General features: G+C 47.2%; 1 protein-coding gene and 1 long non-coding RNA gene across 5 annotated transcripts in view; one reads left to right on the plus strand and one right to left on the minus strand.

Annotated features, from left to right (window-relative positions):
• Positions 1–1,703: 1,703 nt before the first annotated feature.
• Positions 1,704–3,810, plus strand: LOC113974127. 2 transcript variants are annotated; one of them, XR_003536455.1, is made up of 4 exons: positions 1,717–1,873; positions 2,233–2,559; positions 3,291–3,438; positions 3,727–3,810. It is a non-coding gene; the product is annotated as an uncharacterized LOC113974127 (long non-coding RNA). The 2 variants fall into 2 exon arrangements; XR_003536454.1 differs by having other exon boundaries at positions 1,704–1,873; positions 2,233–3,438.
• Positions 3,811–9,580: 5,770 nt separating this feature from the next.
• ACSS1 (acyl-CoA synthetase short chain family member 1) overlaps positions 9,581–23,942 on the minus strand; it is a 33,579-nt gene continuing 19,217 nt past the window's right edge. For all 3 annotated transcript variants that reach the window (XM_027696971.1, XM_027696972.1, XM_027696973.1), the window contains 6 exons: positions 18,382–18,494; positions 17,319–17,445; positions 15,534–15,661; positions 13,620–13,683; positions 12,941–13,059; positions 9,581–11,205 (listed from right to left, as the gene is read on the minus strand). In XM_027696971.1, the coding sequence (XP_027552772.1) occupies positions 11,032–11,205; positions 12,941–13,059; positions 13,620–13,683; positions 15,534–15,661; positions 17,319–17,445; positions 18,382–18,494 (725 nt within the window). In that variant the 3' untranslated portion in view covers positions 9,581–11,031. The remainder of the gene's footprint in view (positions 11,206–12,940; positions 13,060–13,619; positions 13,684–15,533; positions 15,662–17,318; positions 17,446–18,381; positions 18,495–23,942) is intronic.

Genomic DNA, 23,942 nt, shown 5'->3' on the forward strand with positions numbered 1-23,942 from the left:
CTTAGCAGCCTGCAAGACTGTTGTCTCGGTTTAACGAGACAGAAGTGTTTGCTGAGGAGGGCGAGTTATGAGGAAGACTAAGCTCCTCCCTCTAAGCAATTGTAAATCCGAAATTAAGAGGCTCCAGGCGAGAAAATGTGGAGAAAGAAAAAATAACAGCCCTTTATTAAAGAATATATATGTATAGGTAACACAACAAAAGAAAAAACCCACGATAATCCTGCACACAAATTACCACCAAAACCACCAAAGTTCAGGACTTTTCGCCTTTCGGCGCAATTCTAACCACGACCAGCAGGGGGCGCTGTTGGACCTCCGGAGGGCGGGGGCTGCAGTTGCTCTCTGTGGCCGGCAGGGGGCGCTGTTGGGCTCTGGCGCGAGGGAGGAGCCGGGCGGGCGAGGGGGCGATTCCTCCTGTGGACTCACGGTGTCAAAGGCTCTGGCTGGAACTCCCTCTCCTTGTCAAGGGGTGCAAGCTGCCGCCGGCACGGAGAAGGAGGAAGTGAGGGGAAGAACAGCCTTTCCCCTCAGAAGTTCCTCTGCAGATGGTACCGGCTTCTCCGATGAAATCCGAGGCAAGTCCGGGCCGTGGGCAGAACAGGGCGTGAGGGAACGGAGGCGAACTGGGGCCAAAGGCAGCCAGATGACTTGACCGAAAACAAAATGAACCCCGGAGCTCTTTCTCTATACACACACCCTCCCTGAGTAAGAGCAAAAGTAAAGTGCTGTCTCCCGAAGGAAAAAAACTTCACCTCCCCCTACAGTCTTAGCTTGGAATGTGGGACTGTCAGCCAGTCCCTCTGTGTATGTGTCTCACTCTGGTCATCTCCTCCCCCCTCCCTCGTTCAACACCTTTCTTTCACAGTGGTAAAGGGAAAACATTCCAAGCAGGGTTTTTTTTTCCTTTAAAACAAGATAACCTATGACAACTGTCTAAACAGAGGATGAAAAGAGATTATATTAGTGACACGATTTACATTTTCTACTTCAAAATCGAACATTCCATTCATGTAAACTCTCCCGCAGCTGTCAGGGAATTCTTCCCAATGAAATGCTTCATCTCACCCAATGAAGAAAGAAACCCACAAAGCAACACTTTGATTTATTTATTTATTATTTATTATCTTATAGATGTTCTACAGACTGTTGATTTATTGCTTATTTCCAAACCAGCCTCGCGCGCGGAGCGGCGGCTCCTCCGTCGGGCTCGCGGGGGGAACCGGACAAGCGGCCGCGCGCTCCGGCGGCTGCGCAGCAGCAGCAGCGACTCTCCCGATCGGTTTTCCGCTCGTGCTCGCTCTCCCTCTCGGTCTCGCACTCTCTCCCTTCCCTTCCCCTCCGCTCCCTCTCTCCGCCTTTCCCGCCCTCTCTCGGCCCGGCTCGTCCCGCCGCCCCTCGCCGGGGCCGCCCCCTCGCCGCCCGTGCCCGGCCCGCCGCACTCTCGCCTCCGCCGGGCTCTCGCCCTACGGGCTGTGGCGCTGCTGGGCGGGCCGCCGCAGCAGCACCGTCTTTTGGCTCCGCCTGGCCCGGGTCCTGGCCCGGCCCCGGCTGCGGCTCCTCCCGGAGCTGTTCCCGGGGCCCCGCCCGGGGTCGCTCCGTCGCTGCTCCCGGCCAGCCCCGTTGGTGCCCAGCTCCCGCCGCCTCCTTTGCGGGCTCCCCGGCCCGAGCTCCGCCGCTCGGCAGCTCGGCCGCCGGGCCCGAGCCGCCCGTGTCCGGTGCAGCAGATCGGGAAGCAGAGCCCGGGGAGGTTGGGGCCCTCGGGCGGAACGCAGAGAAGCATCCCCTGGAGCAGCTTTACCGGGAGGGCCCGCTGCTGGGGAGCGGCGGCTGCGGCAGCATTTACTCGGGGACACGCCTCGCGGACGGCGCCCCGGTGAGAGGCGGGGAGGAGTCGGAGGAGGGCGGCGGGTGGCGAGCTCAGCTCGGCGCTCCTTGGCTTGCAGGTGGCCATCAAACGCGTGTCTCGGGATCGCATCTGGGAGTGGGTCAGGCTGGTGAATGAGTGGGGCCAGAGGAAGAAGCCGGGGCGCGCCGGGCGGGGATGCAGCGAGGCCCAGGAGGGTGGAAGCCGGGACGCTGCTGGGGGAGCGGGCGAGGGATCAGCGGGAGCCGCGGAGCATCCCGAGCCGGGGAATGTCCAGCAGCGGTGGAGCCGGGCAGGGGGCCAGCGGGGCATCGCCTGGGCTGGGAGTGGGCAGCATCCACCTGATGAGCTCCGCTTGTGTCCCATAGGAACACCAGAGTACAGCCCACCAGAGTGGATCCTCTTCCACTGCTACCGTGGCCATTCAGCAACAATCGGGTCCCTGGGCATCCGGCTCTATGAGGTGGTCTGCAGGGACCTTCCTTTCTACAGTGATGAGGACACTGTCAAGGGCCAGCTTTTCTTCCCATCCACACGTCTCATGGTATTAAGAAGCCAAGAAAAGCAGACGGTTTCCCTGTGACTGTAGCAGAGTAGGGAGCATAGCTGATGAGATGCTTCTGCTGGTGCTGGGGGAAATTGTGGAGGAAGTGGCTGAGCGCTCTCCATCATATTTGAGAAGTCTTGGCAGTCTGGTGAAGTTCCCACACACTGGAAAAGGGGAAACATCCCCCCTGCAGCTTAGTGGCATCGTGGTCCTCCTGCAAACTGGGGCACAACTGTGGTGTCCTGGAACATGACATCAAGCTGGAGAATGTCATCATGGGATATAGGCACCACTGGGGCGAAGCTGATTGGCTTTGTTTGCAGCACCTTCCTTGAGGACACTCTCTGCACCCAGATGAAAAAAGATGAAAGATGAAAAAGACCCGGTGGGGGCTGGGGGGATGCTCCTGGTCCCAGGCATTGAGGGTTTAGCCTGGCTGGGCACCAGAGGTTCCCTGCTTTGCTGGGGTTGAGGAGAGTGGGATTAATTTTTCAGCTGGCTGCCAAGTAGCTTTTTGGTGGGGGAGAGGGTGGATGTTAAGGAATGGGAACCATGCTGGCTCCTGGCCTTGGTGACAGCCTCTGCTAGCCACCCTGGCCCAGGCTGGGGAAGCCAGCCCGACAAAAACATGGCAAGGTGGCAGAGGACAGAGTTCCACACCCATGTGCCGGCCGTTTTCGTTTGCAGGCCCTTGAGGAAAGGCTGGGGCTGAGGCTGGGAAAGTCGGGGTTTTTCCCTGCCTATGGGGAGCTTTATTCCTTGCATGGAGTAGTCAAACCTTCCCCAGGCCTGTGATACATTGATAACATTTAATGTTATTCTTGTTTGCGACTCTTGGTTTTAATTTACTTTAATGCAATTGTTATTTGTTTTTTAAAGGAAGATTCTACCACGTGCCTGGACCAGACTGGGAAGTGCTGGGACTGTGGAGTGGATCCACTGCCAGTGCTACCCTGGCCATGACCCTTCAAGACAGACAAGAACATCATCTGGGATCAGCTTCTCTTCCAGCAGTGGGACTCTTGAGGTGGGTACCCAGCTTCATGGCATGGGTGGCAGAACGGGTTTCGGAAGATGGCAGCGGGCACATGAGCATTCTGCTCTTGCAGAATCAACTGAGGAGGTTGATCTCCCGTGGTTAGCTGGAGGAGGTGGCTGGCATCCTGCCATCCTGCTCTCCTCCAAAACCGAGGATGGACTGGGAGGTTTGGGCTCTGAGCACACCCAGCGGCAGGCCTGGGAACTGCGGATAGTGGGAGAGGGTGGACAGGAGCCTTCTCCTGCTGTCTGTGGGTTTCTGGTTTCTCTCCCCAAGGGGCCCAGCACCTCATCACACTGAAACAGCACCATCGGCCTGCAAATTTGGGGGGCAGGGGGGTGTTTATTTGCTGTCAAAAATAAATCTTTTTTTTGTAATCAGAGTGCTTCTTTCATCCTTTTCCAAGCTTTTGGTCCCCAGGTTAATCTTTTTGCATCCTTATTCACCTGCTTTATTGCCATTGGGAGGGGGTTAAGCAACCCGTAAATGAAACAAGAGCTCCTGTTTCAAACTGCAGCAGCCACTTGAGTGACCTCGAAGTGCCACCCAGGCACTCATGCATTCAAAAGGTGTCTTGGAGGGATGGAATTCTTGCCCCACTGCAAAAGCTGCGAGGAAATCAGAAGCAGCAAAATGCCATTTCAGCTCAAGCCCTGCCTAAATTGTTTCATCTTCCTCCACCCCCAGAATGGGCAGGCAGAGCTGGGCTCCTGCAAGGTTCGAGTGCTGTGTGCTCCCTGGCTCCCTGTGCTTCCTGATTGGAATAGGGCTGCTGAAGGAGGGAAGGGAATCTCAGGAGACAGGAGAGTCTCTTCTCCCTCCCCTTTCTCTCCTCAGGAGCCCCTCTGAAAGGTACATGCCTACACTGGGTTTACATCTGACCCCTTCCCCTGCATGCCTTCAGTGGTGAGGATGGATTTTGTGAAACAGGATCTGTCTGGGACTGGTGCTGGGGGAGCCAGCCTGACAAAAACAAACACCCGTGGAGGGTAGCAGAGAGGGGGGTTGCTGCCAATTCCTCAATTTATCCTTCAAAACTACTTTTTACTATTTTTACTATTTCAGCACTTTCTGTGGGTCCCTTTGGGTGAGTAATCCTCACAACCCCCCAAACCTTTCAGGTACTACCAAAGCAGAACTTTTTCATGCTCTTATCTCCTTGTGATTTTATAATCTTGTCAAGACTCTGCAAGCAAACTGATGCTGTAGGCAAAAGATGGACATTGGAATCATGCAGCAATGTGTTTGTATCTGCTTATCACAGCCTTCGGGTGAGCACAGCCAGGTCAAGCCCTGGCGCCCTCAAGGTGGCGCCAGGAAACCGCCAGGGCGAGAGAGGGAGTGACGGGAGGGAGAAGGTGGATTTCACTGGAGCTGCGGGCGAAATCGTCTCCGGGGGGACGTGAAGGCAGAGAGCCACTGGGGAGCTCTGGGACGCGGGCGGCAAATCCCTCGCTGGCTCCCGGAGCCGGTTTCAGGGCTGTGAGCTGGCAGAGGGCTCTGGTGGGAGCTCTCAACCTCAACCTCTTGTGAGCCCATTGTACCAATTAACCCAGACACAAGCGTGACACCCATGCCCCTATCTCTGTCAGCCCTCAGGCTCCCAGAACATCACCTTTGCTCCTCTCTTGGCCTTCTGGGAAACACAAGGTGCTGAGATTTTTTTGTCTTCTTTGCCTTGCCCTGGAGCAGCAGTGTCACAGAAAGGACCCTGGGTGTCAGTGCCGAGATCAGATCCACAGCTTTGTTAACTCTGCAAAACACATTGTTTAGCAAAAGCAGCTCAACAGACAAGGGCTCGCTGAAAGAGGGGACTGCCCCTGCTGCACACTGCCAAGGAATGGGAAAGGCTATTTGGCGTCTCGCCTGGTAACAAAATATGTGGGCGTTCCACAGAGAGGGTCTGCGGCCAGCAAAGGGAGGCACGGCCTTTTCTCTCTGGTCGTGTTGAATTCCGGCAAAAGGCCCAGCAGCTGCAAGAGAGCTTAGCAGCACAGTTCCCTTAAGACATCTGCTTTCCTGAACAACCAGCTTACCCCAGAACCTTATTACTACTATTCCACAACCTCTTCTAACTTTGCCATGGGGCCGCTGTCATTCCTGGGAGTGCAGAAGTCTGAGGCACAGAAAAGTAAAATGACATCCCCAAAGTCCTATAGGTAGAAAAAGAAATTTAATTGAGTCTTCTGCATGCCAGGTGCAGGATGAGCAGTAAAAACCATTGGGTCTCTACTTTCCTAGCCTCAAGATATAGAAAAGCCAAAGTAAGCTTTGTCACTGGAAACACAGGGAGTCCAACAGCTATAGAGGAATAGAAGCAAGAGTAAAAATGATCTGGCACAGCAGATTTTATTACCAATGTTTGTAGGCTGCTAATTTTTTCACAGCTGTGACCATTTCTGCCCCAAAAGGTGGTTATGTCCCCAAATCCTTCTATCCAGGAAAAAACAGGGCTGGGCTCACTGCCATGACAAATACGCTTCACCTCTAGACTCAGCCAGAAGACAATTCTCTGTCCAGAACAGTCTGTTTTCAATGTGAAAAAGGATCACCTATTCCTGCTTAAAAACAGAAACTTGTTGCTGAAATAAATTTCTGTGGCTTTAACTGGCCACAGAGACAGCCCTTGTATATAATTATGTTAGGCCAGAAAAGTCTTGTTTTTACCAGTAAATTCTCAGTAAATCAATCAGGGTAGCTGCAGTATCGAGACACAAAGTGAGGAGATGGATACCTGCTTTTCTGTCTAGACCTTTCTGTGACTTGCCAGAGGGTTGCAAGAGCTAAGAGTGGCATTGGAACCTTTCCAGAACCAGCTGCTGGAGGTAGCAGAAGTGGATAATGCGGTCCCTGCATTACAGCTAAAGTGTTATCTATGTGGTATGCACCAAGTGAAACACAGTCTTCCTCACTTCTTAATTGACCAGATACCCTGCAGAGGATGTGTTCCTGCCACTTACAAATGATCCATGCCACCTGGAAAGAAATTTTTTCTCATGTGCTGTACTCTGGAACAGCTATGCACTTCCTACACAATGCTGTTTCTCATGTTCCCCACACGCACCCTGTTTTCACTCCTTTTCACTTGTGCAAGGTATGCACAAAGCAAGGAGATTAGTAGTTGAACTATCCATATCAGCTAATGGTAATCTGTTGTTCCCAATAATTGTTCTCGGTTTGGATCACACAGGAAAAAGTGTAGAGCAGTAGGACCTCAGGATTCACATGAAACACGCAGCTTACTGACGCTGAAATGCTAGTTCTTCAACTTTGACTTGTTTTGCAGGGGCAGTTTTCTGATTAACTCATTTCCTGTGAGCAACTGTTTAGAGAAAAGAAGCAAAGCAAACCAGCAATTTGGATCACAAGATAACTCACTCTGATCTCAAACTCCTTTGCCTTTCTCTGAAAGTTCAAAGAACTGAGAAAGTCACAGACTTCTTAGGTGATGGAGGGCCCAACACATATGATGCAAAGCCAACCCATCACATGTATTTCCTTCAATGAAAATATGAATACAGAGATCATTGAAGAAACTAGTTTTGGTCAAGGACAATAAATGTATTTCAAGCGTGATTACATGTAAACGAAATTCAATTAAAGACTTAACATTAGACTGGGGAAACAAAAATAAGCACATTTGCCCTTTGCAACAGACTGCAACAGGTAAAATTGACTCTGGATCATTTTGATGAAGCTAAAAAGGCAATCTGACAAATAACCCATACATCACTCATGGCCTCATAAAGGTTACAGCAACAATTCAACAACTCTGCTTTTCTAAATGAAGCAATTGCCCCCGAGTTTGTCCCACAATCCCACAGATATCTGTCTCCTTCACTGATTAGTGAAGATCAGCTCTTGAGACTGCAGGTCTGGGGTCCTTGGCTAGCATTTCAAGCACTGAGGAAACCAGTGGTAGTTCTGTGGGCTGAATCCCTCCCTGAACCACAAGCCTGAGGAGGGGGGCGTGAGACTGCGGCATGTGAAGTAGAAAGCACTGTCAGCACACCAGTGCTGTTGTTTGTGAAAATGCAAAGCTCAACTCGGGCATACATGCAGTGAAGAGAAAACTGCCACATTTAACAGAGATCATGAATAAAAAGAAGAAATGGGGACTCCTCTGGATGGAAAATTTAATCTATGGAAAGAAAATTTAAAATTTAAATTTTAATTTAAGCTTTCTATGAGTAGCCTACTCAGTGAAGCCCAGTATCCTTCTTTTCGTAAGTGCTAGTTCCAAGCCCTGCCTAGTTCTGTTTCTACCAGACTCAGGGTGCTATTATATGAGCTGAGCATGGGCTGTTAGCTCCAAGACCCAATGCTGGTACACGTGCAGAAGTGCAGTTTTACCAGACTGAGGCTGCCCAGCATAAGCTGTGTCCACTGCAGAACACCATATTGGGCAGCACAACAGAACCACGTGCTCTCTTTGAATACCCTGAGGGGGTCTCTGAGCAGATGGACATCCCAAGGACCACAGCTCAGCTGTGGAAATGAGGCTTGGATGGAAAGGAACTCAAAGATCATCTAGTTACAATCCCCCTGCCATTGGCCAAAACACCTTTCACTAGACTAGACTGCTTCAAGACCCATCCAGCCTGCCCTTCAACACTTTAAAGGATGGGGCATCTTCCACTCCCTGTCCGCACCATAGCTGGCACAGCTATGTATTTATTGGGGTTCTGCAGCCACCTGGTCAGACTGTAACCTCCCGGGCAGACATGGTCCCTAAGTCCAGGCAAGGTGGATGCAGGTGAGGGAGTGCGCCTATCTCCTATTTTCCCTCAGCAGAGGAACTGGATGACAAACGTCTCAATGCACCAAAGCACACTGCTCCTCACATAGCTAGTGTTTGTAAAACAGTTCAGATGAATCAAACCATGTGTCTCTGACCACTGGGTCACACCTTAGCATGGAAATTTCAGGTCAACAAGGCAAGAAAATTCTATGTTCATAACATAGGAAATGCTTTCTTGACTAAAAGTGTGTAATCTTGTTCAAAAGTAATTTTTCTTCCTCCACACTGTATTTCAGACTGCGTGGAGACAACTTGTTTAAACAAGGGAGTCTACCTTTTCTGTCAAAAACATTAACTCTTGTCTGCTTCCTACTTGAAAATCACTTAAGGAAGGGGGTTGTGGTTTTTTTCTTTTGCAATGGCAATAAAGTAGTGTCTATCTCCTAGTCCGTCAACTCTATCAAACCTTCTGATCTTCAACTTCCCAGAAAGTCCACAGGGTGTCTACTTACCTTACATAAAAATGGATTGCAGTCAGAAGGATGGGATATTGAACAAAGCATGGTATTCCCTACTGTATTACCCAGTCCCTAGAGACATTTAAAATAATTTTTTTAAAAAAGCAAATTCAGCTAGTGTCCTTGAAGGAACTCTGGGATCTAAGACAACACACCTGTCTTCAAGAACACATCATCCTTCGAGCAGTCTGCTTCCCCATGTGGTAGCATGGGGAATGCCTGCTGGCCAAAAAAACTGACCACTTCCTTCCCAGTCCTATCTGCCTTTCCTGCCTCCAGTTAGGTGCATAAATTGTCTTTCCAGTACAGAGTCCCACTGGAAGCATCAGTGTTGCTCATATTAAATTCAGGAATAAGTCACCCCTGTAAAACTAGGGCAAAAATTGGCAATTCTGCCAGTGCTCAGGGGGTTGGCAGGCTAAAACAAAGAGCTCCGTGAAACGGCATAACGGCAAGGTTTGATGGAGTGGCCACGGCCACAGCACTGAAATGGTGGTTAGCAGCCTCCTGGCTTAGGGAGATTAAGATGGAGAAGTTCTGCCGGAGCCTTCGTGGCACACACTCCCAGGATCAGCACTGCATGCTATGCTGGTGTACACCTTGAGCTTTTGCATCAGGGAGAGAGGGAAGGGAGCCTCTACCATGTCTCTCTGATATGCTCTGTGGTCCCTCCAATCACCATGAACCCATCAGCCTGTTTAAACCTAATTTAGGAGTGGCAGAAATACCAAATGCATTTGGCACTTACGGGTTTTTCCATGACCTTCAGTGGCATAGTAGAGGACAGATGATCTACTAGCAAGTTCTTCTGAACAGCCCAAATATGGAGTGCTTCAACTGAGATGTGTTCATGATAAAACAAGTCCAGAAATAAAACACTGACTTTTATTAGCTGCAATTCTGAAAGCATATGAAAGACAAAGGCTTTTCTTCCATGCTATTCTGAGGCTGCTGGTCTGGAATGTTAGTATCGCTTTCCAAAAGGCATCTAAAGAGGCACTTTTTTTTTGTGGACTGTGCAGTTTGTGGGTACCCACATGGCACTTAACTCTTTGGAAAATCAGCATGGCAGTATGCAGAAGAGGCAGACGTGGTAGAGCCCACTTGAAACAATAAGAATTGTCATAACTTCTGACAGGAGAATGAACCTACCTCAGCCCTTGTTGGAGCAAACAAGATTACAAGGCATTTTGGAGTGGGCGAAAATAACTATTTCTTGGTCAGAAATCACAAAGCCTGGCAAGCCACAATGAACCCTCCAGCACAACTCCTTCAGCTTCAAATCTCTCCTGAGCACTTCGGGATTTCATTTTCCAATGCTTCTCTCACAGATAGAAAAAAAACAGCTCCCCTTTTCATAGCACCTTCAAGAAACAAAGACACTTGCACAAATCACAGACTGGAAACAAAGATCTACCATTTGCAGACCACCACTACTAATATGCAGAAGTGAACCACAATGGACAGCATTGAGCCAGCTGTCATTACTGATGAGGAAGAGGACAGTTCTTTTATAAGCTCGGTTGGCGATCTCGATTTCTCAAGGCACAATAAGAACACGTGGGACCAAGTCTCTCCTACATAACTGGTAATGCATTGAGGACATGTCGGAAGTCCAGTAGTTGGCTTTGTGGCTCAGCTTTGCAAGGGCAAGTGCTAGTGCTGGGTTTACCTAGGTGCAACATGAAGGGACACAGGCTCACCATCTCTGGCAAATCCCAAGACACATGGTGGTAGGAACAAATCCATATGAGGAAAGCCAAAGGAGGTATTAGAATAACTGGGTAAAGTCAAGGAAGAATTATCAGATTAGCCATGTCCTTCTCATTTCCCTAATAATGCACATGAAACATCTCCTAGAATATGCAGCATTACTGAAAAGGTACTACAGTTGCAGTGAAATACAGCTGCCTGAACTCAGATATCCAAGCTGAAGGAAAAATTGAAGAACTGTACTCCAGGTTTTCTTTTAAAACAGCAAGAAGTATTGTATAAAAAACATTTCCCTGTACAGTAATATTACAGTGAGAAACATTAACATCTGCATCTTTCTTCAGCTAGTATTAAATTTCATCATAGCTAATGGAAACCACCAATGGCTGCTCCACAACAGCCCTAAAAGCAAAGAAAAGGAGCTCACTGACTGTATGAAAGTGCAGATTGGTCCTAGCCCTGTGCATCTCAAAGTATGTGGTGGAGTGGAAAATCTTGTTCCCCTAGAAGGAAACAGGTTTTAAAAAAAACAAAGAGAGAAGTATGTAATTTGCCTGGTTGTTTGAGACCTTCCACATTTCTGAAGGAGACAGATCCCAGCGATGCCTATTATGAGGAACTCTTCTCCTTGTATTTCTGGTAAGCATCCAATATCTCCTTAACAACACTTGGATCATCAAGTGTGGTGACATCTCCCATGTTGTTTGATTGTTCAGTGACTACTTTCCTCAGCAGCCTTCTCATGATCTTCCCTGATCGGGTTTTAGGGAGACGTTTCACCACCTGCAAAGAAGGGAAAGACACACCTGTAATAGAACCTAAGTCCTGCTGGAAACCACAAGGAAATTTGGCTGAACTGTCCTAAGCATGGCACACTATTTCATGGCCACAGCTCCTTTGCGGCTCCTGGGAAAAAGACCATTGATCACACTAGTTTATGTCCAAGGAAAGGAGTGTAACTAGCATCAATTCCTCATGCCATAAATTTTAATTCTTATTTTCAGTGGACTTTGTTCCCCATTGCCATGTATGTCCAGGCTGGATGCTGCAGGACACACAGCTCTTTTGGGAATCAGGTCCTGAATAAGCTGTTAACTATTGAAAACTCAGGCACTAATGGTGACACAGATCTCAACGCCTTACTAGAGCATACAGATATATGTATTACCCCTTACAGGGCAGGAATATAAAGCATACAATTCTGTGCACCAGCGACAGGGTCTCCTACTCACCGGATAATTCCTGTCTGCTGATATTTTTCTTTGGCTGGTTATATCTGTCAGCCTACACACCTTCCTTCATAAGCAGAACAATGTTAAATGCCTTGGCTATGCCTCATGCAAAGGATTTAGTAGCAGATTCAAAGGCTTTAGCATAAATTTGAAGCTGGTGAAGAATTTTCAGGCACTGAACAGAGACACTAGCAGGTCTCATATTTTACTACATGATCAGGCCAGTAGGCCACAAAACTCTAAAGCATTAACTAACATGCAAAGTAAGAGTTACAGGACTTCTCTGCAGAACTACCCCTAAACACAGGGAAACAGAGGCATTTCCTTGCAAACCTGCAAGTTCTGGAAGCTTCTCCAATCCACTGCGGGTACCTTGGGCTGTACCCAATGAGCCACCCTTGCCTGCTCCTGTTATATTCTTTCCTGTGCCTTGGTGTCCACCTTACAAGCATGTGGCTAAAGCAGAACCCCTCAAAGAAGTGGTGTCACTGCCTCTAAGCAGAATGAAAAGGATGCAGGCAGGCCTTGGGGGACAGCTTTGTGAACTCTCCCCTACCACACAAAGGGAGCTGCTGAAAGATGAAGAGGCTTGAAACTGAGCCTGGAGCTTATCAGTGCTTCCCGTGGCAGGCTGAACAGCTTCCTGTTATCCAACAGAAAACAGTCAGTGCTTTGAGATCTGAAGCTGATGCTAATTATCAATGCAAACTAGCTGGACAGTTGGAAGTGTCACTGCCTCTCAGTGATACTGAAGGTTGTGGCGTTTGGCTCATTGCACAGGGCCACAGAGAGCAGTGCTGCACTGCTTCAGCTGAGGGAGAGAGCTGTACAGAGCAGCAACACTGCTGCACGGTGAACAGGGACATCAAGAGCATACTGAAACACATGGTAGCCCTGGAGTTTCCCTCTGCAAGAGCTCCCCAAGCACAGTGCTCTCAACACTCTCTGTGCGTACCATTTAAGGGGCTGTTCAGCACTTAAGGAGCAGCCTCAGGGAAGCTCTAACACACACTGTTTACCAGCCCCACTGAGAAGCTGCTCTCAGGCTGGAGCAGCTGTAAAATCCTAGCCATCTCTAGGTCACTGCCAATATTCGAGTAGGGAGAAAGGAGCACAGGCAGACCACTGCACCTGCCCTCCCCTCCCTAGGATCCCTCCAGCTACTTCTGTTTTCCTGCTTCTTTGTCCTGCCAGAGAACAACAGCAGCGGCACTGCAGGCAGGAAGGTAAGGCTTGCTCAATGTGACCATTCCTGCTCCTGGTACCAGTTTCAGTCTCCCACTCACCAGAATGTGGTCAGGCACAGCATATTTTGCTATCTTGGAAGCCACCATGGTTTTGAGCTCTTCTTTGACACGGTCTGCGTGAGCCACCTGCTCCTTTAGCACTACGAAAGCAAAGGCACCTGGAAGACAAATGAGCAGGAGTCACAAACCTCACATTAGATACTGGCTGGCAAGACCAGAGATGCTCGTTTGAATGCCAAGGCAGGTTTCAAATCATTCCTATGCACAATGTAGGGACTGACAAGAAAACCACAGATCCTGTTTACAAAAGCGAGTCAGACCCCAGCCCTCAAATGATGGCCCAGCCTTTTCTTGGCATCTCTGGATCAGACTGATCTCAGTGACAACTACAAGTCAACAAAAGTACCATTGTGATCAAGAGCTGGCCAACACAAATCAGCTATTTCCTGTTATGTTCAAAGGACATCTCTAAGCATAGTCCTTTAAAAGGAAGCTCTACCATATACATAAACACTACAAGCTCAAACAGTTTAGGGAATAACATCTGCACCCAGTTTAGGAAATTTTTCATGGCTGTCTTTGCCTCTTGGGGCTAAAATACGAGTCAGGCTAAGGATAACTGCCCTCCCATTCCCTAAGCATCTCCTAACATACACTTAGGTTAGAATTTAAGGGAAGTGTATGCAGATGTCGTTTCAGGACACAGCTTTTCACATACCTTCTCCTTTGATCTTATGCGGATACCCAATCACAGCTGTCTCAGGGACCTCAGGGTGATCAGCCTTCACAAAAAGTGAAAAAGAAATACACAGATCATAAAGTCCTACAGAGTTTGCTCCAGTAGCTGTAGGAATAAAACATCTTGCCATATCTTGCTCTCCCCTTGACAGATCCTGCTGAAAGCACAACAGGAAAACTGGATGCTGACTTTCTACTGCATAGCCATGGCCACGTATCAGGGAGTAGCCCTGATACCCCTGTACTAGCTCAGCTTTTTTTAATAATAATGGCCCATCTTCGCGAACGAAGATTTGGGGAAAGGTCTTTTTACCTTTCCAGCCTGCGCAATGGATTTTTTAGGTGAGACACAGCCTGCGCTGAACTGAGCCCACCCTTTAATCCTAAGGTTCATCTGCCGGGGCCAAGCAAGCTTGGACAATGGCAGTGAGGTCCTCAGGACGTAGGTTTGTTTAGAGTGTCCTTCTCATAGATGGATGGCCTCACAGGGCTAACGACCTCCATCAGGCCAGGAGACCGGGGACTCGAACCTGTGGTCGCAGCAGTGAAAGTCCTGCACGCTAACCACTAGGCCACCAGGGGTCTCTAGCTCAGCTTTTATACACACAATTAAATTAAATACTCTTACATCCACTGCTAAGGTCACTGCACATAAAGTGAATTTGCAACAGCTGGAAACCTGCTTTCTCCTTCTTTGTGCATGACTATGGTCCCAGGTGGTGCCTGGCCACAGCCAAATCACAAGCAAAACCAGTTTCTGCAATGCTCTGTGCTATAGGAAACTGTGGCCAGCAGAGCAAAATTGAAGCTGCCAACACCACAGTCCACATTTTACTGGTGTTTATAAGTGCCCAAATTCCATCAGAAGGCAAAAAAGAGACTGCTTCATCTTCCCAGAGAGAAGGTTGCTTTGCAATTGCATTTTTATTCTTATGCTACACTACAATGATTTCTTCTGTTGCACTTCAGAGTTTAAGTTAACATTCTTCTACAGTAAGACAACAGTCTGGGTGCACAGACCAGAAGAAATCACATATCTGAATCTCACATCAAAGAATGGATTATGTTATCTTAAATTAGATTAAAATATGAAAGGAAACATCATACAGCAATCTAAGCATATAAATATATTTGCATATACACATGCATACACATCCATACACTGTGAGAGGAACTGGATCCTATAGCTGTGATCAGAAACGTACACAGGCAAAAGAATTATTTTTGGAGTAAGAGAAAGTAGAATCTGGTGTTCCATGCAAACACAGCTCAGGTTTATCAGATGTTACATTTAAGTGACATTTGCAGGCAACGCACATAATATAGAAATAAATATTCAGGTCAAGCTTTAAAGATAAATGCTCTGAGGACTTTTTGTTTTCAATTCTCTGAGCTAATATTATTTTCTCTCAAAATGACAGGTAAGTTTTGCAGCTGACATAAATCAAGGTTGGTTTATGTTTAACACTTCTGAATTCTCAGGCATATTCAGCTAATTTGGATGAGCAAGAACCACAGGTTTGGGAAGGAGAGGTCAGCTGTTAGCAGAGGAGAAGGAACAAATGTGAGAGAGATTTATGGAGGGTCCATCAGCATCCAAAACAACAATTGCAACAGTACAACATCACTGAGAAGAAACACAGCCCTGACAGTTCGTGCAGGGACTGCTCACAGCATGACTCCTCTCTCACTTGCTCATTTGTTGTCCCCTAAATAAAAGGCAGCTGTTTCCTCTTGCACATTTGTGCATTGTGCATCAAACTGTGTGTATGCGGGGCAGGGGTTTGAAGGCAAGAGACCTTGAATTTGTTTAAATTCACAAAGCTGCTTTGAAAGGGTCGCTGTACCCCACAGATATGCCCTGTGAAGGGACCTCTACCTGCTTGGAACTTACCATTGCATCTTCTATCTCTGCCGTCCCAAGCCTGTGCCCACTGATGTTAATGACATCATCCATGCGCCCTGTTATCTGGTAATAGCCTTGCTTGGTCCTGTAAGCACCATCCCCTGTAAAGTAGTAACCTACAGCAAAGACACACAGGTGGTCAGCAGCAGGAAGTTGCCAGCCTATTGTTTTGGGCTCTGGTGCAGAACAGACTGTGCTCTAGGATGGCAAGTAGGGCAGGTTGGATCGGGCAGCTCACAGGCCCTCCTAAGCTTACAGCTGCGTGACCTGCCTCACACCATTTCCCACTTCATCTGCCATCTCTGACCTTAGCCTGCTCTACCTGGGCTGTGCTGGCTCCTATAAGCACCTGAATAGCACCAAGACAGTGGAGCTCAGATCTCTGCCAAGGTGGACAAAATCACTGTAGGCAATCAGCAGCAACAAGTGGCTGAAAGTAAAACCAAGTCCAGCAACACAACACAGTGATGCATAGTTGGATTTACAGAACCAAGGGAGGCGCTCTGATCTCCCTGGGCTTTATATGCCTACGGCTGCACAGCAACTGCGTGCTCAGGCCTGGTGCATACAGCACTAAGTTAAAACCACTTCTAATGCCATTCGCCATCATGCCACAGGTTATTTGTCAAACTCAGGTCTGCTGCTTGCTACACTTCAGGACTCATAGAAAACTACAACTGCTCAGCTGAAAGAGAGCAGTTCTATTACGTTTTGTACATGGGAATACTGCCAGTTTTTTTAATCATTTACACTGGGATGGATGAAAAGCCATTTTCCCTCCTGGCTAACAAAGATTCAGATTCCAGATAACAGTCCCCCTCCAGCATATAAGCGTAGAATAAACACTGTTATTAGATTAGCTAAAAATAAAACCCAAACCTACCCCATGATAAACATGGTGTTCACAGGGTCTAAAACATTTAATGGAAACTGAAAAAAGACCCAGCATTTCCTGGAAACTCCAGTGTCACTGAGGACACATCTGGATTGTGTTGGCTTTTCACCAAAGCTATGTCTGCATCTGAATTGTTCCAGTGACACATCTGAGCAGCAGCAAGTAGCTAGTGCTGTGAAATCTGAAGGTGATTCTTGCAAGATGTGTTATTGGCCAATTCATGGATTTTCAGTCATGTCATCTGCCCTTCCAGATCAATTAAACAACTGTCTACTAAATATCAACAAGACATCGGATGCAAATATGTATTGAGCAATAAGGGACTATAGGATCATTCAATTTCTTGTACCAATTTCCCATTCTTATTATCCAACCCATTTTGTACAATTTTCAGGATTGTCTCTCTAGTTATTGCCTACCCCGTAGCTTTTGAATCCCTTTCAGTTGTTCTCCTGAGTGAAGGCAGTAGTCTTTCTTGTTCAATCTCCTAAAAAGAAACTTTCCCTGCCACTTCTAATTACTGCCAGATGCAACTTGACCACATTTCAAAAATGCAGCCTGTGACAGCAGGTGTGAGATTGTGATGCAGGAGGTATTTTCCCATTAAGTATGCCTATTTCCAAGTGGGACACAAAGCTCCAAAGAAAAGTACTTGGACTTTAAAGCTTGGGCATTAAAGTTTTTAAAAAATGCATGCCCTTTTGACAGCTATAAAGGTCAACACTACCTAAAACCATCAGTGCATGCTTGCAACATGTGACACATACCCCAAGCCACCATGATCTGGATAGTACAGAAATATGAGAAAGTACTGCTGAAAATATTCAGTGTGCTTATACTGCAGTGCAAACTGCCTTCTCCCTTGGCACTTTCCTTACCTGGGTAGGCTCTGAAATAGACATCAACAAATCGCTGGTGATCTCCATAGATTGTTCTCGCCATGCCAGGCCACGGCTGGGCAATGCAGAGCGCACCGGACACATCATTGCCCTCTATAACCTCTCCCTGCAGGTTTGAGCACAGGAAGCATGATCAGGTGAACAACATAGGAACAGTAAGGGCTTCTGTGTCATTGATCTGGCAAGAGTCACCCTGTTGCTCACTGCAGACTGCCAGTGGAAGGCCACAGATGGAGAAAATTAATCCATTCATGGAGTTATTATGCATTGCACTGTCTGTATCATGTCCTCCTCACCCCTTGAGGCCAGCAGCACAACAGATAAGACTAAAAGAAAAGTTAGTCTTGTGATTTTCCACAGGGCAATTCCAGCAAAGATGTGCCAAGCAGCCAGAGGATGCCTGGGATGAGGCTAGCTGAGAAATACCTGGACCTCTGCCTTCCACTTTCACTTTTGGTAATTGCCACGTTCCCTTACCAAACTGTTTGTGGAAGAAAATACATGCTGTACTATTTAACAGAGCTCTGGAGTGCAGATGGGGATCATCCACACAGCTTCACAGACTAGCACCAGTTTTCTCACAGACATGCCTAGTTGCAGGGCCTCATGCCATGCATTTCCTTTGGAAAACTCCACTGGTCCCGTTGGCTGTTCCAGTCTTGCCACGTCACTGGATGTTGCATGCACTGCTCCAACTGCTCAGCTCCGTGGTTCCCAGGTGCTGTGAGTCTTCTGACTTCTCTCATAAATGGAGGCAGCATTAACTGGAAGTAGTGCAAGACCATAAAAGTGGTGCTGAAAATGTAAACAACTCTTCTAGACATTTGCTGAGATCTTGCAATGCTCAGCTGCCAAATCTGTATGGGCAAATCTGTATGCTCAATATATATATATATATATATATAAATTGCTCATCTATTCTACCATTTTAATGGAGAAACAAGCATCCTTCTGGATCCTGTTCCTTTGCCATCTGAAAGGTGATTAAGGCAGAAACACATACCAGCTTCTCTTTTGGGCACCCAGCACAGCTTCAACTCACATTCTCATCCATCAGCACAGGCACAATCCCAAAGAAAGGTCTCATAGCCATAGCTGGAACGATCTCAGCTTTCTCCTCTGAAGGCCGTGGGGCAATGCAGATGCCACCAGTTTCTGGAAGACCAATGATATACAAATGAACCAAATATATATAGTCCATCCAATGCTGGATGAAAGCAAATTCCAGCTCTTCTTAGGTCAAGAAGCAAACAGGGAAGCCACTTCGCAAGACAAAGCCACTTGGAACAAATTATGTGACACCAAGAAGCACAGCAATCTGAAAGCAGCACAACCCTGCAGTGGGCTGTAACTCACCCAGCCCCATTTCCTACACCAGAAATTATTTTACAGGGAAAGCATAAGCATGTCAGGGGATTTATCTCCCATTGGTGCTTCTACAGCTGTCTAAGGTTAGAATGAAAAGCATTTCAGAAGTCTGAATTACTATTATTACAGAGTAGGAGATTAACCCATCCCTTACACATAAGTTGAGCTTATCTTCTAGTCAAAATTGAACCTTTCAATCATCCTTTTTCATTCCTGCTGGGATGAACATTAAATCAGATCCCAACCTTAATGAGATCTTTTCTATTCTAAAACTAATTCAGGAACACAAGAGAGAAACAAAACCACAGAAGGCTTTTAAAAATACAACTCAATAAATAAAGGTATGTTTTGCCACATGAAGAGTGCATTCCTTTACCAGCTTTGCTGAGGTTGTGAAAATTGAAACTAGGGGTTGGAAAGGCTGAATTTGACCCCCAAACTTGGATCCAGCTGCCCTGATGTAGCTATGAGGCAGGTTCTCTGAGGGTCTCTAAACTTTAGACATGCAGCAAATAGTTTCACAGATGGCTTACACATAGAATTATTCCCCATTTCATTGATAGGCATGCATCCACTTCATGTTTCTGTTTATTTTGAAAAGAGGCACTTGTATTTTTTCAGGAAAAAGCACAGCAGACACCTGCTGTTCTCTGTTTGCACAGATAAAATCTGCATCAGAACAGGGACCCTGATTAAACTGAAGGTTGCTCTTCCTAAGCTAGTACTGACCCCGAATACAACACTGCAAGCTATGCTTCAACATGGGGTTTGCCATATCCTACACATCCTGCAGCCATAAGGCATGCAAAATCATGTTCCAAAGGGAGCTGTAAGGTAGCAAGGGTGCTTTAAAAATTATTTGCAAGGTGAAGACCTATTTTAAATTGTTCTAAAAGTACCAGTTTTAGCCACTGACATATGACAGCTATCAAGACTTCTAGGCTTTACCCTGCTCTTATGAAGCCTGTCTCTTCAGAGGCAGAGCTGGTAGAGAAATGCCATGCTTCCACATCACCTGTGCCCATGCTGTGAACACAGTGCCAATCCACCTGGACTTTAGGCAAGGCCAGCAGAGTCTGAGCAGGAGATGGGGTGCATTCAAATAGACCATTGATAAATCCCACCTGGCAGCAGAGTGGAGCATGTGCTATCTGCCACCACAGATAGACTGGACTGACTACTTTGGGGTTTCAGAAGCACCAGTCCAGTCTAAATTGCTGTAAGATCACGCCAACAACAAAAGCTTGGCTCCATATGTTAGAGTCTCTTGACTCTGTAGAACTTGAAGTCAGTAAAGATAAGGTCGAATGCCTGTGGATCAGACTCAGGGGGAAGGCCAACAAGGCTGACATCCTGGTGGGAGTCTGTTACAGACCACCTAACCAGGATGATGAAGGTGATGAATTATTCTACAAGCATCTGGCAGATGTCTCCAAATTGCCAGCCCTTGTTCTTTTGAGTGACTTTAATCTGCTGGAAACTCAACACAGCAGAGAAGATGCAGTCTAGGAGATTCCTAGCGTGTATAGAGGATAATTTCCTGCTCCAGCTGGTAAATGAGCCTACCAGGGGTGGGGCCCCGCTAGACCTGCTGTTCTCAAACAGAGAGGGGCTGGTGGGAGATGTGGTGGTCAGAGGCCATCTGGGCCACAGTGACCATGAAATAATAGAGTTTTCCATACTCAGGGATGGAAGGAGGGCCATCAATAAAACCTCTATGCTGGACTTCCACAGGGCAGATTTCAGCCTATTCAGAAGTCTGATTCAGAGGGTACCTTGGGAAACAGCCCTTGAAAACAAAGAGGTCCAGGAGGGATGGACGTGCTTCAAGAAGGAAGCCTTGAAAGCACAGGAGCAGGCTGTCCCAGTGTGCCGAAAGGCAAGCCAGCAGGGAAGACAACTGATCTGGTTGAACAGGGAGATTTTGAAGGAAATTAGGGTAAAAAAGAGAGCTTAGTGACTATGGAAAAAAGGGCTGGCTATTCATGAAGAGTTTAGAAATATAGTTAGGTCATGTAGAAAGAAAATTAGAGAGATGAAGGCACAATTTGAACTTAATCTCGCCATTTCTGTGAAGGATAACAAAAAGTCCTTCCACAGATATATCAACAGCAAAAGGAGGGGCAAGGAAAACCTCCATTCTTTATTGGACATGAGTGGGAATATACTTATCAAAGATGATAAAAAGGCTGAGGTATTTAACACCTTCTTTACCTCAGTTTTCAACAGTAAGACAGGTTGTCCTCAGGACAACTGGCTTCTGGAACTGGTAGACAGAGACAGGAAGCCAAATAGCCCCCCTGTAATCCAGGAGGAAACAGTTAGTGACCTGCTGAGCCACAATTCTATTGGACCAGGTGGGATCCGCCCAAGGGTGATGGGGAGCTGGCAGAAGAGCTCGCCAAGCTGCTCTCCATCATTTACCAACAGTCCTGGCTCACTGGGGAGGTCCCAGATGATTGGAAGTTGGCAAATGTCACACCAATCCACAAAAAGGGCTGCAAGGAGGACCCAGGAAACTACAGGCCTGTCAGCCTGACCTCAGTGCCTGGCAAGGTTATGGAGCAGATCACATAACAGCTACAGGATGGACAAGGGATCAGACTCAGCCAGCACGGGTTTAGGAAGGGCAGGTCCTGTCTGACCAACCTGATCTCCTTTTATGATCGGGTAACCCACCTGGTGGATGAGGCTGAGGCTGTGGATGTGCCTACCTGGACTTCAGCAAAGCCTTTGACACCGTCTCCCATAGCATTCTCCTGAAAAAGCTGGCAGCCACGGCTTGGACAGGGGCACCCTGTGCTGGGTTAGGAACTGGCTGGATGGCCGGGCCCAGAGAGTGGTGGTGAGCGGTGCTGCATCCAGTTGGTGGCCGATCACTAGTGGTGTCCCCCAGGGATCAGTGTTGGGCCCAGTCCTGTTTAATATCTTTATCGATGATTTAGATGAGGGGATTGAGTCCACCATTAGCAAATTTGTGGATGACACTAAGTTGGGGGGAAGTGTCGATCAACTGGAAGGTAGGAGGGCTCTGCAGAGGGGCCTGGACAGACTGAAGAGTTGGGCTGATTCCAGCAGGATGAGGTTTAACAAGGCCAAGTGCCGGGTCCTCCACTTTGGCCATGACAACCCCCTGCAGTGCTACAGGATGGGCACAGAGTGGCTGGAGAGCAGCCAGGCAGAAAGGGAGCTGGGAGTGTGGATTGACAGGAAGCTGAACATGAGCCAGCAGTGTGCCCAGGTGGCCAAGAAGGCCAATGGCATCCTGGTCAGCAACAGTGTGGCCAAAAGGTCCAGGGAAGTGATTCTTGCCCTGTACTCAGCACTGGTGAGGCCACAGCTCGAGTGCTGTGTCCAGTTCTGGGCCCCTCAGTCCAGGAAGGACATTGAGGTGCTGGAGCAGGTCCAGAGAAGAGCAACAAGGCTGGTGAAGGGACTCAAGCATAAATCCTGTGAGGAGAGGCTGAGGGAGCTGGGGTTGTTCAGCCTGGAGAAGAGGAGGCTCAGGGGAGACCTCATCATCTCTACAACTCCCTGATAGGAGGTTGTAGCCAGGTGGGGGTTGGTCTCTTCTCCCAGGTAGCTATCAGTAAGACAAGAGGGCATGCTCTTAAGCTCTGCCAGGGGAGGTTTAGGTTGGATATTAGGAAGAAATTCTTTACAGAGAGGGTAATCAGGCATTGGAATGGGCTGCCCAGGGAAGTGGTGGATTCTCCATCCCTGGAGGTTTTTAAGATGAGACTGGATGTGGCACTTAGTGCCATGGTCTAGTAACCACAGCGGTAGTGGATCAAAGGCTGGACTTGATCTCAGAGGCCCCTTCCAATCCAGTTGATTCTATGATTCTATGATTTGAGGGCCTATTCAGAGATGTCTTTCAAAACCAGCTTTTGTTCGTGGCTGTACTTTTTTATAAAATCAGTGACAAAAGTGAAAATACCCACTGTCTCTTCTGCACTGTAAAGAACTACACCTAAAACTCAAATACAGCTCTGATTCTGTTTTATTACTGTCAATCACAACACAGCACTAACTAACATTTTAACAATAAGAGCCATAGGAATTATTCATCTGTCTCATCTGCACATACCACACTATTTAAATTGCTTCTCATAACTGCTATCTCACTCATTTGCTCATTCAAAAACTTTCAAGTGGATTCTTAAATCACCATTTGCTGATCTATATGCCTACCAGGCTTTATTAGGTGGTAACAGGTTGCTGCTTCAGAGAACATCATAATGTAGAAGACACTCCATAGAGCAGCACAATTAACACAATACATTGATGTTGTATCTGATAGGTGACACTGCAGGACCACAACCACCATCCATCAAACTGTTCCCATGATCTCTTTCCACACTCCTTTTAACTTCAAATGGCATATATAATCTTTCCAAGATTAATTTGGCTTCCTTTTTATTAAAAGCATCAACTGTGGAGCACAATTGATTCTACTTTCAAACAAAATCAATTTCATGAATATTCATCATTACATTATGCTTCCAGGAGCTGGTAAATGTTTACCTGAAAAACTATGCCTGGTTCAAGGTAAGACCAAGCACTCTGCACTAACAGACTGTCCAGTGAATATTTTTTAACCTCTCACCTGATAGTTGTTGCTCCAAAACCCCAGGAAAAATAGAGTTAAATACAAGATCCTGTACTTTGAAGGAATCATAAGACACAGCATGCACACTGCATGCTCCAGTTAACAAACAAACCAAAAAAATGTTAGGGCAAAAATGGATTCTTCTCAACTACATCAATGTACAGTAATCAACTGCTTCTCTATGGTGTTTTCTTTCAGAGCAGTGATGAGGAAAGCATATGATGAGGAAAGACCTAGCCAATCATCTTTCCTTCTACTGAGCATTTAGGGACCAAGATGATTTAAGAGATCACCAATTGAAGTATATAGTAGTTAATGTTGCTGCTCTGAATTCTGAGGTGGTTTTATTTCAAAACTGAAAATAAAAGAGAGGCTGCAAGTCTGTCTGGATTAAATGGAACTTGGTTGTGTGCCAGAAGAAAATTCATCACACTGAGATAAGAGAGCCTGCTAGCAGGAATAAGGATGAAATCAGGAGCAGCTTGACTGGAAAGGGAATGAATATTCTGCTCAATGGCAGTTTCAGAGTAGGGATGACTATTTTTCAGCAGAGGCAGAATGCCAGCAGCTGTGCTGCTGTCTCCATGGCAAACTGGATCTCACAATCGGAGAAAGACATATTG

The sequence above is a fragment of the Neopelma chrysocephalum genome, unplaced genomic scaffold, assembly GCF_003984885.1.
Source record: "Neopelma chrysocephalum unplaced genomic scaffold, ASM398488v2 Primary Assembly neopelma1_117, whole genome shotgun sequence".
Lineage (NCBI taxonomy): Eukaryota > Metazoa > Chordata > Aves > Passeriformes > Pipridae > Neopelma > Neopelma chrysocephalum.